The 19,353-nt window shown below is 28.9% G+C and overlaps 2 protein-coding genes across 4 annotated transcripts; both read right to left on the reverse strand.

The window, feature by feature from the left end:
* Positions 1-131: 131 nt before the first annotated feature.
* LOC123295079 (prion-like-(Q/N-rich) domain-bearing protein 25) lies at positions 132-4,635 on the reverse strand. Of its 2 annotated transcripts, none has more exons than XM_044876294.1 (13): positions 4,518-4,635; positions 3,941-4,084; positions 3,506-3,793; positions 3,288-3,437; positions 2,920-3,042; positions 2,422-2,547; positions 2,149-2,301; positions 1,782-1,931; positions 1,599-1,715; positions 1,086-1,208; positions 690-851; positions 264-398; positions 132-199 (listed from the first exon to the last, which is right to left on the reverse strand). In XM_044876294.1, exons 1-13 carry the CDS (start codon positions 4,570-4,572, stop codon positions 132-134), a joined length of 1,794 nt encoding a protein of 597 aa, XP_044732229.1. In that variant the 5' UTR covers positions 4,573-4,635. The 2 variants fall into 2 exon arrangements, with proteins under 2 accessions (XP_044732229.1, XP_044732228.1); XM_044876293.1 differs by having other exon boundaries at positions 3,941-4,090; positions 4,518-4,629.
* A 5,590-nt stretch (positions 4,636-10,225) lies between these two features.
* On the reverse strand, positions 10,226-17,998 carry LOC123294536 (ATP-binding cassette sub-family G member 4-like). 2 transcript variants are annotated; one of them, XM_044875595.1, is made up of 5 exons: positions 17,269-17,998; positions 14,149-14,412; positions 11,834-12,408; positions 10,989-11,701; positions 10,226-10,570 (listed from the first exon to the last, which is right to left on the reverse strand). In XM_044875595.1, exons 1-5 carry the CDS (start codon positions 17,625-17,627, stop codon positions 10,226-10,228), a joined length of 2,256 nt encoding a protein of 751 aa, XP_044731530.1. In that variant the 5' UTR covers positions 17,628-17,998. The 2 variants fall into 2 exon arrangements, with proteins under 2 accessions (XP_044731530.1, XP_044731531.1); XM_044875596.1 differs by lacking the exon at positions 17,269-17,998 and adding an exon at positions 14,484-14,659.
* Between the last annotated feature and the right edge of the window lie 1,355 nt (positions 17,999-19,353).

Raw genomic sequence — 19,353 nt, forward strand, 5'->3', positions numbered from 1 at the left:
ATTAATTTATAACTTTGTCCTAAAAGACAAGAATAGGATAGAAAATTTAAAAACTAATACAAAATTTAAAATATATAACGATTTTTATTTACTTTTAGCAACAAAAACAAATGTTTTCATAAAAAATCATATTACATGGTGCTAAATAAAAAAATGAAAATTAGAGTAATATATGGCACCGGTAAATTGAAAGCACCATCTAAAATAATTAAAATTTGATTTGAAAAAATGAAGAAAATTTATTAATACAAAGAGATAGTTACCTCGTTCACATCTTAAATTTGTAATATCATTTTGTAATCCAACGATACATGAACATTCACCATTGCGACATTCGACTGTAGGCGGATCTGATTCAATATAACATTCTCCATCACGAATACATATTTCACCTAAGTCTGCGTAAGAATTTTTAATGATTATTTTTTATTAAAGTATAAATTGTATGTCTACAAGTTTGAAAACGATCAAATATGTGGAGAAAGACACTTATTTTGAAAACGAAAAATTAGATTTCAATATTATTTAGTTTAGAAGCAATAGAACAACACAGATACAGATCATTGATTAAAATTTCTTGGAATCTAGGACTTGCAAGCAAAATATCCATTGAAAACAGAACAAAGATTTCCTAGTTGAAAACATTACCTTTGCATTACCTATTTAGGTATATAGAGATAAATACTTACATTTTATTGGCCAACATTTGCCATTTCTATAATGGAAACCATCTTTGCAATTACATTTGCCATTCTTATCGTCAGCACTATTCTTTTCGCAAACACTATACATATAATTAAGATTTTCTTCACACTGTATATCTAATTCACAGGTTTCGTTAATTGTTTTAACTAAATACAAAAAAAAGCACAAATTTTAGTTATATGTGTAAAATTTTATCCCACTGTTAAAATATCAAATTCAGTTCAAGTTGAAAATTCTTAGAAGGTTTGCAAATGATTATACGAGATCCCTTTCATAAAGTTTCTCATGATTATAAGAGATCCCTTTCATAAAGTAGTTATTGTGTTTAATCGAAAGAAAACACGCTAAGTACGGAAAAATGCTTATAATATTAAACTTACCCTCATAGCACAAATGATTTGAATTAACGTAGTTTTCCTCACAATGGCAAGTCTTATCGGTGTCATTACAATGTGAATGCAGTACTTCACAATTATCATCTTTTGAACATTTACTTCCAATCCCTACAATTTGAATTATGTGTGTTTTACCACAGTCAAAACTCGATTTGAAAAATATTAAAATAATTATGTTCATGAAATTTTTGTTATAACTTCTATTTATAATGCAGACGAGTCCCTAACGATTACGGAGGTGGAAATAGGTTTTTGGAGAATGCAAAAGTGGAAGACTAGGATGGTAACTTAGCCTCTTCGAAAATTGAAGTGTGTTGTATAGAATTATATATTATTAGCTTTGCTTATTTTAATCGTTAGAGATTCATCAGCTTCTTAGACTGCTTAAAGAATTAAAGAAATTTTTTTTGCGTGTGTACAGCTTTATTAATAGAGATATTTATATCGAACTCTCAAAAAATAGAAGCCACGAAACATAATTCGATTCTTCAACTTTACCTGCACTACATTTGTCTCCATTTTCATAATGATTTTTATCACATTTACAAACATTATCTAGACATTCTGAATAAGCAGTTTTACAATCAGAATTTTTTGTGCATTTCGAATTCAATTCTATGAACATTCAAAATATTATTATTATATAAACATCAATATTTTTAAGTATTATATTGTATTTACCAACGTCTTTAGCTTGACAAATTGTATTGTCAGCAGCCGGATATGTATTATCAGGACACTGACATTTTTTATCAGTGCATTTTGGGGATATGTCACTAATTTCTGGATCTATTTTGCAATCATCGTCGTTAAAACAACTTTCACCAATTCCTGAAATTAAATGAGATTCATAAAACAGTCGGAATTTTGATTGTTTTCTAATAAATACTAGTTAATCAAAATCAATCCGAAATATTGTTTTTCTCAGAAACTACTCGCCCAATCTGATTTTTGAATTTTTTGGGTCAAATTTGTCTTATAAACTGAGTAAATAAATTAAATAGTATATTATTATTATTGAATTATTTTCAAATGAAAATATTTTTACCTTTTGGTATTCTGCAAATCATAGACTCATCACTATACCAAGAATTGTTTCCACACTCACAAGTTTTCTTTTCTGTATTGCAAATTGCAGCTGGTCCAAATGTGTGACAGTTTACATCAGTCGTACAACTATGAGTTTCTATTATTCGAGTTGCTAAATAATATAGTAATTTTAAAAAATGAACAGAAAATTATAAAAAAAACTGTTGGTATTTTTGGAATATAATTGTGTGGGGACCCACACAATTCTACTTGATTACTAAAAATTGCTTACCTTTTATACATTCTGCCATATTGTTTGCATACGCAAAGCCAACAGGACATAAACATTTTTCATCTCTATATTCAGCGTTTCGAATGTACAAACAATCCTCTTTCTGCTTTGTGTTTACATTTAATTCTAAAAATAGATATACGAAAAAAATTTTTACTTTAAAAACTAGGTAAAAGTAAATTTCGCCGGCAGCCTCTCTGCCGGAATTGCTCTCAGGATTGATGGATCTAGGGTTTCGTATCCAAATATTCTAAATCTTTTTTTTTTTAAACCGAATAGTTTAGACAGAAAGCAAAAATTTAGCTTTTTGCAAAGAAACCTTCATTCAATTAAAAAAAAAAATGGTCTATATAGAAAAACATACCACTTTTATTGGAACATTTTTTTCGAAAAAATTATTTTCCGAGTTTCAAGGATATGTCAACTTAAAAGAAACACTCTGTATATATTTAATTCGGATCTTAATAATAAAAACTATTGTAATTATATGTTATGTACCTGGAACACAGCGATCATGTTTAATATCCATTCGATAATTTCGTTGACATCTACATTTACCTAAGCAATAAGAATTATCCACAGATTTACAATCAGAATCTTCTTTGCAATCGGAACCCAATACTGAAGCAAAAATAAAATAATTTTACAGAAGGAAAACAATTAGAAAATATTGGTTGAAACATTTCGTGTGGAGACCAAACCTCTTTTTTCGTTTAGTTTAGCCCAAATGAGAACAAAAAAGTTTATGCTCTTAGTTATCAAAGTAAAGTATCCTTGTAAGGCAAGGTTACCAGTTATTTTAGAGACCTCACCTCAAATTGTGTCATGATATCGCAAGAATTATTATAACTCTAAGCTTAACTTACCGGGATTTGGTACATTTACTTCTGGAGGTTTTTCAGGTTGAGGATAAGTAGAATCATCATCTTCACCAGCAAGTTGGCAAGTACGATTTTTCGCACATATTGCATTTTTAAATTGACACTCTATATCAATAATACAAGGATCACCAATTTCTATGAACACCAAACAAAATTATCAATAGATTAATTAAAAGATAAAATTGAAAATTAAAAAAAATTACTTTGAGATATACGCCGGCAATCTAAATCCATTCGACTGAAGTAATTGTCACTACAAACGCAAACATCTTTCTTACATTGCAACGCTTCAATGTCGTAACCATCGTAACAATCTTCATTGCGTGTGCACGGTTGTGATAGTCCAAAAGATTTGTAACATCGGCCATCACGGTAATGATAACCGGTTTTGCACTTACATTTCTTTTCGGATACATGACATTCGGATCCCGTTAGCATCCAATAACTGCACTGTAATGAATCACTGCAGTCTGAATAATATCCGGTTGATACTAAAATTGTTTCGAGAAAATGATCAGATAATTAAAAAAAGACAAGCATAAATAGTTTTCCAATACCTGCCAAAATTCCCATTTACTAGGTATCCAAATTAATTTATTTGGATGTTTTAATTTGAATAGAACAAAAGTTTTACTTACTTGTTACGCATTCGGTAAAATCCGAGTTCACAATTTGATCATCTTCACAATCACAAAAATTCTTTACACATTTACTTCCTGCAATATCCGAACAATTTGCATTTGATGAACATGGAATTTGAGGAACTTGTACTGAGTTAATATCTACAACTTAAATACATATCGGTAATATTTATAACTAGCAGTTAACCGCCCGCATTGGTGAACCATTTTAACTTTAAAAACTACCGTGCTATATATATAGCCTTCACTTCCTTGCCCTTACCTATCTTTTTTTAATCGGTTTCCTTAAAAAACCCTTCTAATATAAGAGTGCGTTTACATCGCGAAATTAGTAACTATGCTAAATTTCAAGTCAATCGCGAGTGTATAGTTTTAAAGATCTCGTGATGAGTCAGTCGATGAATGTAAAGTTTAATTTATTAAGTATTTTCCACTATTTTTGTAATTAAAAAATTAAAAAGGCATACAAATTTAACACAAATTTTAACAATATACATTTACGATTGAAAAAAAATTTAATAGAAGCAATTTTAAAAGAAAAATTGATAAGAAAGGATTTTTAATTTTTACTTACACTTAAGAGAAATGATGGCAATAAAAATATAATAATTAATACAGTTTATAGTCATGGTTGGGTAAAAATTTTATATACATTTATGGAGACCGAGTTAATTATTGTAATGAAATTTACGAATAGAAACACGGTAGTAGCTATGCGTCAACATATAGGTATTATTATTTTTTATCAGTGATTAATTGGTAATAATCTTATCAATGGATTATTAAATGAAAATTTTATATTTATTGTTTAATGAACAAAAAAGAAGAAATTCCGGTGTGGAAATGCCATACAGCCTCTATATGCTATCACAGCCTCTATGTACTATCATGTACAACTTTACATATAAGAATTGATAACTGGGAGTTGCCACCCGCCAACTGGCGAATTCGTACTAATTAAAACAGGAGAAAGACCCGTTTTCAATAGTTCTAAATTAGACTATCAAGTTACTTACCAATTATCAATATTTATTAGTAAAAAAATATTGTTATATTAAAGTTTGTATATAACGTCCGAACCCCCTGATTATCTGGGGACCAACATGTGTACATCTGTATTCTTTGGAAAAACTAATACCGAGTATATATCAGAAAATAATAAAAAAAATGCGTTATATTATTTGTATATGTATTATATTTATTTATATATATTTATATATTTTTTTATGATTTTTGAAATATATCATTTAAAATGAATTAATAATAATAATTATAATAATATTACATATTAAATATAAAAAACATTCAAAATAGAAACTTGCACATATCTAAAATCACTGTTATTTATAATTTATAACTAATAACACACGCTATATTAACAATAGCCATTTGAATGAAATTTTAAGGACTCTCTAATACAGTAATTCCATATTCATTATCAAATATATCATTAAATTTTAAGCAAATTTAATAATAAATTTGATAACTGAATTTGATTATTACTCTGATTCAATAAAAATTAATAATATGCTCTTCTTACATTTGCTCTTATGAATTAAATATGTATTTTGTTTAACTATATAATTTATTATACACTTTATTTTAAGTATTTTAGTACGACGACATTTTTAAATTTTTTTTAGTCTTTAATATCAAAAAAGTCTGTGATTTTTTTTCTAGTTATAGCCTATTTTTTTTTTAAATTATTGTTATTGAACATATATATTTCGTTTAAACCTTTTGTTTTGTTATATTTTGTTTTAATGATTACAGCCCAAACCAAACATATTATAAATAAGAGAAATGCGTATAAAATAGAATGTTTTAAAATTGAAACAATTTACATTTTTCAAAACCAATGGAAATTGGACGATATAAATTGTTATACCCGAATATACCGTAAAGATTTCATAGACTCTTATAATTTGTTTTATTTTAGAAAAAAAATAAAATTGTACATTGGATATATTTTTCTATCCAATATATTATAACCAGTTGTCTATACTGTTTAATTTATTCCTCTACCCCTCTCCCTCAAAAACTTTGTTCGAAAATAAGCCTAAGTTGTATTTAATACCCAATCTTTCTGGGAAAGTCCCAATAACAGCGGATTAGTCCTTGTCGATATTATCATAAGCTTACAGACAGACAGACATACAGTCAATATTTTAAAAATGCTTACTAGTTAATTTCAAATTTATCACTTGCGTAATAATATTGCCAACTTTTCTGTTCTGCATCCAAGAAATACGTTAAATGTAATTGGTCTGCGGCCAATCGTAGTTTTAGTCAGTAATTTCAGAAAAGCTAAAAATTGCATAGGTGTTAACCAGCGCGCGCTGCGCCTCAATCATAAGTGCTTTGATTAAGTGCAAAAAATGTAGCGCCTGTTTCAAGTTTGAACTGATTCCAGAAAGGTTAGAATCGGTTTTAATATTCTAAAAAAGTCAGTCCACATTCAGAAAAATAATGGTTTCAGATTTTCAGTCATTCTAAAATCACTTACCTCAGAGACAGAGCAGACTGTGAAGATATTCCTAATATTTAGAGTATTTGAATGGACGAAAGTATTAGATTTTCAGATTTGACTAAACTGTTTTGTTGAAGACGCTTTAGTGAATAGACATCGAGCATAATAATTTATTTTGTTTTTGAGAAATGTAAATATTATTCGAAAATATTTTTAGCTGATATGAATAACTTTAAAAAGCTGCAATAAATTTTCCAAGACATATGCCTTTAAACTTTTGTATAATAATAAAGTTATTGAACTGTTTTTTTACAACTTTATCTAAACCTAAACCTCCTATTAAATTGAGTTGAGCTGTATATTAGTTAAGAGTATACAATAAAAAATTACATTGGCAATGAACATTTTACTTTTTTTACAATACGGGAATTATTCGTTTTTTTGAACACATAAAAAAGTTTTCATTATACACGAACGAAAGCGTAATTTTTATTGAATACTGTGAACAATATTAATGTACGCTTCATTTAAAATATAAATACATTGATCATAATTTGTTTTTCATCCCCTAAGTAAGCGTTTGATAATATTTAAATAAAAAATTTATTATTTTTATTTAAATACGCATTATATTTAAGTAAAAAAAGTAACAAACTAAAAACAAGTATTAATTTAAAGAATAAATTCAGGGCTGTTAATATTAGTAAACCGTAAGTAGTTCTCAATCTATTTTTATTTTTGTGTATAATCCTAGCCCTGATCTAATTTGGAACAAAACTAAGAGCTGATTTATATTTTAAAATTACGTGATGTAATTATATTGTTAGTATTAAGAGAAATTATGAGTTTATTTTTAAACTTGGAGATACTGCTACAAAACTCACAGTCATTTGTTATTTGCGAATCATAATGGGCCAAATTACGCAAACTTTCTTTTATTTTCCGGTAGTCAATTTATCAAAATTGCTGCAAAGCGAAATGCAATACTTCCAAATTGAGCTTATTCATATCGCTCGATTCTCGCCATACCAGTTAATTTTGTTTTTAACCCGAATACGGAGAGGGTTATGTGTTTAACAGACATACATACCTATTAAACACATAACCCTCCCCGTATTCGGAACTCTATGCAAATCAAAGTACTAGATAGAAAACCCCAAAAAAATTTAAATAAAATAACAAGCTCTTCAAAAATCAAACTCTAAAAAGCATGAAACAAGAAAATATTATCATCTGAAATTGTTATGATAAGTAAAATCGTCTTTACAGTCAGGGGACCGTTCTGTGGAAAACTTTTTTACCTTATAGGTCCCTCGAGATTAATAACAATTTCAGATGAGAATATTTTCATGTTTCATACTTTTTAGAGAGTGATTTTTTAGTAATCGGGATTTTAATTTTGGATTGAAGTAGTATAGGGATAAGCTCAAATGGATAAGAATGGCATTTCGTTTACCCAAAATTTTCTTTAAATCGATTATCAAGAAATAAAAAACGAAGTTTAACAGATCGTTCGACAACCAGCGCCATATTACTTTCAATAATCATGTAATTAAACCTTTTAAAGTGTAACAAATAACTGGGAATTTTGAGTCAGTATCTCTAAGTTTATTTTGACTTATATTAAAATCCTACCCTAATTTATTCTGAAGAGACAAATTATGAATTTATTATCGTTGTTTGACATCGTTTAAAAATAAATATAAAAAATCTTCACCATTCTTCCACATTCTTATAAAAAACAAAAATAAAATGAGTATATTATTTGAAAATAAATATAATTCGTTTTACAATTAAATGTTTATCGACTGATTTTTAGTATCCAATCATACATTTAAGAAGAAAACCTGAATAATAATAATTATCCATAAAGTAACCATCAGTCTCTTTTAGAAAAATTTATGTTTTTTTTCCAATTTATATATAAATATTTGTTTTAGAACTATTTTTTTAGCATTGTTTTGAAATTAAGCACCGCGCATGGATTGTGATGAAACGTCACATGAAAAAATAAATGATATTATTTAACATGCAATATTTTTTTAATCATACTATATTGACTTTTTTTTTTAATAATTTTTTTTTCTGTGTTTTATTTAATTTTTTATTTTTTAGAATCAAAATATCGCTGAAACAGCATACAAAATATAATTACCTGCAATTATAATATTGCAGACTAATTTAAATGTTATAAACTGAAGTAACGCATATTCTTACTTTACCATAAATTAATAAATTAGCTCAATTTTTGGAATATAACGGATTTTTTTATTTTAGATGAATTTAAAAAAAATTTTTCCTCGAATATATTGATTTTTTAGAAAAATTTAGAAGAGGTGATAAATATACTAAAGAAAGCACTGGAGATATGTTGAAAATGCTTTCAGTATTGTATCATACCACAAAATGTTGGTAGTAGGAACACATCAAAATCCTATCGATTTGGAATAACCCTGTGTCAACCTTTTCCTTAAATGCATTTCTTAATTTTTACTTAGAAGCATTACATTTCGCAGTACTATCCGTTATTATCAGTCATACTAAGTTGAATCTTTATAAGCAAACCTTTTTCACTCGGAGGTCTGAGGAATTTGTTTACATATCAGGATCAGTATATAACAGATACAAAGACGAACTTGAGTTGACTGAAACCTAATTGCCGACTGTTTATATAAAATTTGTATACGTTATATTACTGCCTTTTCTCGCATATGTAGCAAACAGACATAAAAAATTAAGTTGATTAAAAAAAATTTAGGAATAATTATAAAAATGAAAATATCAAAAAGCAGGTACAATAAAAAGTATATGTATGTCGCGGCCAATTAGCTTAATTATGCGTTCAATTAACATTTTTCCAACCTTTTTAACCTTTTTACTAAAACGCGCTATTTAATTAGCGGCCTGAATCATATTCAACCATTCAATCAATCCTTTTTTTTTGGCAAATGATCGAATGGACTAAGCATGAAGTATGTAGAACAGGAGAACGATCGCTATAGAAAATATTGTCCCCAAAATATGTATAAAATAAGTGAGGCGCTGCGATCAATATGTAGTATCAATAAAAGCGGGCTGTTGTGCGCTAATTTCAAATGATATATCAATTTGTACATTATGCTAACAACAACAGCTAACTTCACAGATACTACTTCTTGTTGACAGCGCGACTGGTGGCTGAAAAATGAACTATAAATTCTACAAATTTTTAGGGACAGGTACGCTAATGCTTTAGTACATAGCGATCTTTCTCCTGTTCTACATACTTCATGGGACTAAGCATCAATCAGTTAGTTCATTAAATGTTGTATTAGACGCTACGGTTGAATATTATTCAGGCCGCTAGTTGAACATTAGTAAAAGGCTAATTAAGCTAGTTGACTGTGACATATTTTATATCGTTAAAATTACACCAGTTAAAACATTTTAAGTGTTATTATAACACTTAGAATGTTTTATTTGGTGCGATTTTAATGACACAGAGTATATGTATGGAAAATATAAAAACTAAGTTTTTGACAAAATCGATTTTTGAGCTAAATTTATTAATTTAAAGTGTAAAAATGTTTTGTTTTCTTAATTTAATAATTCGTTCATGATTAAAATGCTTGATTTATTGAAAAACTTATTTTAATTATTCATTCACTGGAGTAACATTAGTGAATTAAATAATAAATAACTAAAAATATGCCCTGTGCAATTTTATAAAGAAAAGCGTGGCACATAGTTTTTTTGATATTTTTTCATTTCAATATGAAAAACACTTGTTTTTTTATATTTTTAATAACTTGTTTTAATTATGTTTTTTTGCTTCATCGTAGTGAACGCATTTTTAGTTTGAGCATAAAATATACAATTATTCTTAATGCGAAGAAAAATCCTAATAAAGCTAACCAGTCTATCCAATATTCAGCATTTTCCATATTACGCTCTTCCAATATTTTCTTTGGTGATCGAAATGGACAGTATACTTCGTTACATTGTAACATTGGTCGATCTTCACCATAAATTGCAATCATTGTTCCTTCAAAACCATAACGTAGGTAACTAGCATAAGGTACCCACGCGATCCATTTACTTAGAATACTAAAATTGACAAAGAATCCAGCAAATAATATCATTGGTATTGATGATACTGGTCCGATAAATGTTGCACTCTGTAAATATAAAAAAAATATTATTTTATGATGGGTTTTTATTTGATTTAAAAAGCAGTGTTTGGAGTTTAGTTTAATTTCAAGTAGAAAATCTTCGTGTTCACGGAAAACTCTATTTCACATTCATGGCAGCCACAGCTACGGTTACAAATTTCCATTCTTTGGAAGAAATGCTTCATTTCCCTGTCGTACATCGGCTGCTGTATTTTACGAGTAGCAGCCCGAAAATGTTCCTTGAGAATTTCTACTGTGGCGTAAATTTTATCTTGGACTCAGGTCGACAGGAAAAAGTCTAGCGATATTAGACCGCCATCGAAAAATTTCCATCATATATGTGATGAATTTTCACTACTTTTGATTCTTGTTGATCTGTATATTGTAAAATTTTCGTAAATAGGGTAGGAAATTGCACACTTACCTCAATATCTAACGCAGCTCCACATAATAAACCCATACTTTGGGCAACAAGTGATGTTAAAACATTAATATTGCAAACCATAAAGAAACGCTTTGCGTCATATGGTTGGCCTGACATAAAATACACCATCACAACATATATCGTTGAGAACACAGTTTGAAAAGGTATATCAGCGACCGTTTTCGCCATGTAATATGCTTTCGCTGAATACCAATAATTTAAATATTCACGTACGAATACACCCATTTCTAAAGGGAATGTTAATATTGTTGGCATCATTGAAGAGAACATTGTGAACATAATTAAAAAAAATAAACAACCAATATTACTAAACGTTTTCTCAGCATCATTTCCAATGCCGTAATAAATGACACCAATTATAATACCAACTAATAAATGTGCTAATAATCGTAACAATGTCAATGTTTTATCACGCGCTGTTGATATGAATGTACGTTTTAATAATATCCAAAATTGCCAAAACGTTGAAACGGGGAAACCTTTTTTTGATTGCTTTTCACCCGAATAAATTAACGAGGTGGTTGCATCAATTGTTATTGATGCTGTTGCAACGGAATTACTTTCTTTCTTATCATCTTTAGTACCATATATATCTATATCTCTACTGAGATTCTCTGCCTTTTCTGTATTCATTACATCCACCAATTTTGGTATCCATTCATGGCCATAATCTCCACTTGCAATTTCAATCACTATAAGTAAATAAAATTATATTCAGAATGATTTTTTCAAAGAAAAGTAAATATTACTATAAATTAAAATTAAACTAAGAATGAGCTAATTATGAGTTTAAAAAGTATTTAGAATAAAATTTGGATACTTACCAAAATCTGCAGGATTATGATAACTTGGACACTCTAAGCCGACGGAATTCAGGAATGGAACCAATGCAGATACACTACCACGATACATACATTCACCTTCCACTAATGTATATAAATGGTCAAATATTTCAAATATTCTAGATGATGGTTGATGGATTGTACATATAATTGTTCGACCACCGCGTGCTAATGACTTGAGCAATGATATACATTGTAAACACGATAAACTGTCCAAACCACTAGTTGGTTCATCAAAAAACATCACTGGTGGATTATTCACTAATTCTAATCCAATTGCTAAACGTTTACGTTGTCCACCAGACAAACGACATGCTTTCGTATTACGCACATTAGTTAAACCTAATGATTCAATAATTTCATCTACCACTAATTTTTTTCCCGCTGTAGATACATCCCGTCCCAATTTTAAATTTGCTGATATATACATGGTTTCTTTTACAGTCAATTGTGGTAATAGACAGTCATCTTGCATTATATAACACGACATTTTTCGAAAAAATCGTAAATTACGAGGTTTTCCATTTATTAATACAGTCCCACTTAAATTTTTGGTTCTGAAATGAAAAAAATATAAATTTGAATAAAGAAGAAGCAATTATTATTATTAACCCCCGAACCAAAAATAAGTATGTTATAAGTTTGACCGATTTGTGTGTGCGTGTGTGTCTGTCAGATTGTGGCATCGTAGATCCTTAACGGATAAAACGATTTTTTATTTTGCAAGGTAATTTAATGGAGAGTGTTCTTGGCTATATTTCAAGAAAATCGGTTCTGTTTGGAGAGTTTCTTTTTTTAAGTTTTGCAAATTTTCACTTAACATTTCAACAATTTTCTTTGTACAATTTTTTAGATTATTTTATTGGTCTATGGATTTTGCAATTTAATTCTAATCGAAAAAAATTTAATAAAACTCAGGGCGTTCTGACTGATAAAAAATATAATATTGAATTGTAAAGTAATGATTACTGGAACTCTTTAAAGGTTAAAGTTCAAAAGTTGATCAAATGCGTTATAGTTTCACAATTAATGTGTATTTTTATGCTGACGTTTGACGCTGAGTTTGAGCGTCAAATTAGGTCACGTGTATTTGGAACCTTACACGATGCCTTTAACAAAATTTGGTTTTTCTTATCCCAATTTACAAAATTTATCCATAAATCAAACAATATTCAACTTATTATACTTTATACATTAAAGCATATGAAAGTCTCATTTTAATTCAATAATAAATGACCTGTGTGAAAGTTGTTAAATTCATGGGGGACATTTAACGATGACCTTGACCATCAATGTTACTAAAAAGTCAACTCATGTTAGTAACAGAAAAATAATAAAAATTTTGTCGCGATAATTCTCGAATAAATTATCCGATTAATTAATAATTTTCACTGATGGTGGGGTTCTATGAGGAATTTGGCTTGTTAGATTGTCATCGGACACTTCTTAATATTCTTATGTCGCGTGTCTACATAAGTTGGCTCCTTATGGGAAACATTTTTATTATAACGAAGATATTCTTTATAAAAATCTTTCTTTTCGAAAATATTAACATTCAGCTATTCTCTGATGAAATCGAATAAATAGGGTTGGCCACAAATTGAAAAAGTTCGATATGAATTTTAATGGTCGTTTAGAAATGTAGACCATTTGGAACAGATAAGAAGGGAAACAGTTAAAGAAATCGCTCCAGTTAAGTAGTTAAAGAAATGTAGGAGTGTATTTAATGAATTTTGAACGCGAAGGTGGATACGTTGAGGCAAAAACGAACTGAGACTAATAATAATATTTTCGCAAACCTTATAATAAAAAAGTTTTCATATGGAGTCAACTTAAGTAGACACGCTGTATAAAGATGCATATAAAATTGTATATTCAGAAATTTTATTTAAAAAATATAATTCAAAAACATACAATAGACTAACATTTCGCTAAATATCGATATTTCGATTGCAACGCAACCATCGTCAGTAGCTAAATTTATTTATATAACACATTACAAACATTCTTTACAAAGTTAAAGTATACGAAGTCTGTTGTACGAATATTAAAAGTAAAGAATGTTTGTAATGTGTTATATAAATAAACTTCATTGTAATCGAAATATCGTAATTTAGCGAAAGGTAAGTCTATTGTATGTTTTTTAATTGTACTTTTAAATAAAATTTCTTAATATACAATTTTATTTCGAGTATCGTGGTATTTATTTCAAAAACTTGCTTATCACATTTTCCAGTACCAATATTAAAAACTTAAATCATTTCTTTAATCAAAAATTGGTTAAAAAAACAACTTACTTATAACCGGCAAGAATATTCATAACAGTACTTTTCCCAGCACCTGATGGCCCCATAATTGCTGTTAATTCACCAGAACGAAATTTCCCACTAACACTTTTTAATATTGTTTTATGATTAACTGAATAATTTAAATTTATAAATTGAATATCTACTGGAGGCCGTTTTGGAAGATGTGACAGTGAATGTATGGGTTTTTTTCCTTCTTGTATATGAATTTTGGCAGCACCATTTTTAATTGATGATGGAGTAGACGGCGACGCTCTGTAAAACAAAAAAATAAAAATGTTTTAAAACAATTTTCTAATTTTCAAATAACTTAAATGGATTCATACTGAAACATTAAAGCAGCCGAATCATGTGATACATCCGGTTTGAATTTCATTCTGTTGTTATTGTAAAATTTAAACAAAACTTCATACAAAAGCTCCAGAAAAGCTAAGCTAGACTACTAGCTATTCACTAGACTATAGAGCATTTAAAATTAAATCACTTCAGCCAACAATCAATCACTGGTATGAATAGTTTCAACAGATGAACAACTAGATAGTTCGTTTGTGACAATTTAAAACCTTTTGTGTGTGTTGATTTAGATTAACAAATTATAATATTTTATGATTGATAAATTTGAGTTAATTTTTATTAATGATGTAATTCATGCAGGAAATAGCCATTTTTATTTTGAATATATTTAAACCCCGCAAAAATATATATGAATTTATTTATTTAGTTATGAATGGTCAGTGATTATTATTAGAATTTTGTTTTTATATGAATTTTCTTCTTAAAAATGAATTTATTGGCATTGCGTCAAAATACGATTGCATAAAATTTCCAATTGCTTATTTCGACACTTCATGTTCTGATTGTAATTATAATAATTAATATTCTTCTATTTGATTTTAATGATAACAAGTGAAAACAAACAATTGACTGAGTTAATTGTTGAAATACCATGCATAGTCAGTGTTGATTTCTTTATCACATTACACATACAAACATGTGACACATACATAACTAATAAAGTATAGTACATATGTAAATGACTTTATAGGTTTCTGCATTACCGACCGACATTTAGAGTATAGTTTGTACACATATCATAAAATTTCCGCCTAATTGGCGCCCTCACGGGTAAACAGTGATGTTTACGAAAAAATGTTTCAAACAAAAGTTGTTTAATTTTTGATAAAGAACATTTTTTACATTTAAACTTTTGTTCTATCTCTAAAGGTTTATAAGATGGATCCTACGGACACAAGACCCAATTGACCTATGATGCTCATTTACGAACTTGACCTCACTTTTTACGTCCTGAGTACGCTGTAAAAATTTCAGCTCTATATCTTTTTTCGTTTTTGAGTTATCGTGTCCACAGACGGACGGACAGCCGGAAATGGACTAATTAGGTGATTCTATGAACACCTATGACAAAATTTTTTTCCTAGCATCAATATTTTTAAGCGTTACAAACTTGGGACTAAACTTAATATACTATGTATATTTCATATATGCATGGTATAAAAAAGACTCTATCTAGCGAGAGAAGAAAGAACTATAGGTGTTAGATCGCAAAGATATACAATATTTCACGGAAATGTTGTATATAATCTTGTAAACTATACAGGGTTTTTTTTTTTAGTTGGCATATGCTTGAAACTCGATGAACAAAAATCGAGGAAAATGCTACAAACGAAAAATGTTAGTTTCAAGGCACACATCTTATACCAACATCGAATTTGAACTAAATTTTCAGGTTTCATTACAGCCTTACTCTGATTCATAACTGACAAACATTAGACGAACGCTTTAATTAAGAAAGTTGTTATAAATACGCAAACATTTCTTGTTTCAAACATTTTTTTGAAAACCGACTAGTTTTGACAGTAATTGATAGCAAAAATCTAGCTTTTTGTGCGTTTGTTCATTCAATTTGAACAAAAATGGTCTCTATAGAAAAACAAACCACTTTTATTGAATTTATTGAATAAATTATTTCGAAGAGTGCCTAGATTTCAAATTATAAATGTCACAGTTTCATTTTTCGGCATAGACTAGCTTACTTCACTAACCTACCATGAAGTATTTCTACAAAAATAACATACTTCAATATACTGTTAAGTTCAATTGCAAGGTCTAAAAACCAATAAATAATCAATAATATAATATAATTGATACCATTTGATAACTACGTAATAATAACAAAAATTTTTTCAGTAAATTGATAGTTTGCGTTTAACAATAACAAGGTAACAATACACGTCCAATGGACAAACAAACATCGTACATAAAACAATAGAATCTAGGACAACTTATAACTCGCAGTACTCGCAGATATTATTATTATTATTATATCGACATATACATTCGAATTCGAAAAAATTGATCTGATCGAAATACACCATACTCTTTTGCATTGAATTCTGTCCTCTAATTAAAATTATCCTTTAATAAAAAACTATCTCGATTTTCGTGAAAATTACGCAAAACTAATATTTGGCCTTTTTAATGCTAACCTTTAAATGAATGGTTTGAGCAGGTTCTTGTCAATACCAAAATGAATAATTTTACAGGGGTCTCCTCATTTGAACTTTTGATCAGGAAGAATATGGTTTGAATATGGTTTCAAGAAGAAAAGAGAAATTTTAAGTAAAAGTCAAATCAAGCGTTTAATGTTCGATGTCTTTTATAAATGATGAGATTTTATAGGGAAAATGTTGATTAAAGCCGACACTGACTATTTAACCTTTTAAATAGTCAGTGTCGGCTTTAAGTTCGATGCTGCAATAGGCACCAGCCGAGATGGCACCTTTTTTGTTGAAAAAATAGCAAAATTCAACTTCACATCACAGTTGACGAAAAACTTAATTAATTTCTTAGAGCTTTACTTTGTGGAAGTTCATTTTTAAATTCATTTGTGGGTTCTGGCGCTTTTTAAAAAATAGTAACTTTTTTAATTTAGGGCACTCCTCAAATGTTGCGTAGTCTTCATAGACTTAAGCCTAAATCCGGCTCTGTAAATAGTGCTAAACTAGAAACGTTACTTTCATGTTTTGGTCGGTTAAATATTTGTTGAACAAGGGCATATATTAAATAATACATAATGTTATGGATACGTACCCTAGGATCATTCCATTATTAAGTGGTTCAGCAGCAAGTGGCAGTAAAGGTGGCGGTGATGAACGGACTTTAGCGGTCAATGGCCCTGCAGATGACGGTGGTGTACATTCACCACTTCCAAGACCTCCAGTTCCACTAACCGTTGTATATGCAACACAAGTGGTACCCGAAATACTTGCTGTGCCCATACTACTTGGCATTGTGGTCGTTGATACAGGTACGGTTACTGTTGTTTGTTGTTGAGATGACGATGATGAAGAACCTCCTGTACATCCTTTATTACCGCATGCACCAATGTCATCGATAATTATTGGCACACGATTATTTTGTGGCAACAAACCGAAAGTGTCACTACTCATTTTGGAAATTTTTTTAAAATATTTTAGCACCAAATAATAAAATACTGTATGATATGACGTAATTATCGTTTTTGTTTGTTTGTTGAATTTTGGTCCAATTAAATTGTGGTCAAAGCAATGATATTCTTAACATATTGGCTAATTCCCTAACTGTTTGTAATTATATTACTAGTAATTTTTTGCAGATGTTTCGATTGATGAGTGATGATATTTATTTAACTAAATAAATGATTGCGTTTGTTTTAATTGGTCAGCGTTCTGTGTTTATCAGATGCTGTTGTTCATTGCTATAATTATTATCGGAACAGACAGGGGCGGATTTAATACTTGTAAAATTATTTTCTTGTTGTTATACTTCTTCTTATTAAGTAAAAATCTGAAAGAAAGAAAAAAGATTTATTAGATTTGAAAATTGAAAATTTTCGAAGTATGACAATGCCAAACAAATTTATATTATCTTATTTATTTTATATTATCTTATTTTTAATGCATCGTAAATTACGCTACGCCAATTTACTAAGGGAATACAATTTTTACATAAAATTAGACCTAAATTTCAAGCAGCTGTATCTCCGAGCGAAAAATCATCGAATTCGGAACTTCAAGCTCATTTGAAAACTTGTACTTTCTAATTTTGGCATCTATTGGTCAAAAATTTTTTATCAACCCTTACCGTTTTGCATGAAGGGTTGAAAGGGTGAGAACATTTTTCCCTGAATTTTATATAAAGTTTAGAAGGGTTGAAAATAAGCTATAAAAAAATTCCCGTATGAGCTTTATAGACCAAAATATTTGCTTTTCAAGCAAAATTGACACTTTTTCATATCGTTCGAAAACTTAAACTACTTTCTTTTAAGCCCTGGTATATTGTTTTGTAAAAACTTTTATAATTCCCTTGATTTTCGTTTTTAAAACATGCAAAAGAATTTTTCCATATTTTGGGCGTTTTTTCATCTAGTCGCCATTTTATAAAAAAGGGCGTTATCTAAAATCTTACCATGTTCATTAGAAAACTTGAACTTTCTAGTTTTGGAATCTATTGTTCAAAAATTGTAACCATCCCTTGCCGCTTTGTACGGAGAGTGGAAATGGTAAAAAGTTTAAAAGCCCACAAAAATTTTAAAAATTATTAGCTAAAAAAATTTACGCCTGTGACATAGAACTACTTTTCACACTCATTTTGCCTGCGAACAATGATTCATTATCGCACTCAGTGTGGTAATGAACACTCAGTTTTTCATTACCACATTCATTTTCAACCAATCAAATTACCAAAATTACTGTCAAAATCTAACCTAATAAAAAGTCACTGTAGTAACTTTTTTTAATATTCTATTTTTCTCAATAAGTCATGGTAAATTTTAAATTATAATTATCGTTTATTTTCACATTTTAGAAGCGTAAATAAAGTTTTGTACGATTTATGTGTAATAACACACATTAGTTACGTATTTCTGCCATTGCACAACGAATGTGTAGCACGAATTTCGCATGCGTACGTTAACAATGCTCTTATCCCGTAATATCGTAAATAAAAGCGCCGAATTTCTCAGCCAAGAATAGAGAAACAAAAATCTTGCCTGACCACCAATTATCAACCTCCCAACCGATAAACTATTTCTTCCAATCCATTATATTTTGTAAGATTATGTATTTATTGTTTTAGTTAGTTATAAAATGTTTTTAATTATTTTTATTTCTCTACCGATTTAAATAAAAATATACT

The sequence above is a fragment of the Chrysoperla carnea genome, chromosome 3 (assembly GCF_905475395.1).
Source record: "Chrysoperla carnea chromosome 3, inChrCarn1.1, whole genome shotgun sequence".
NCBI classification, from domain to species: Eukaryota; Metazoa; Arthropoda; class Insecta; order Neuroptera; family Chrysopidae; genus Chrysoperla; species Chrysoperla carnea.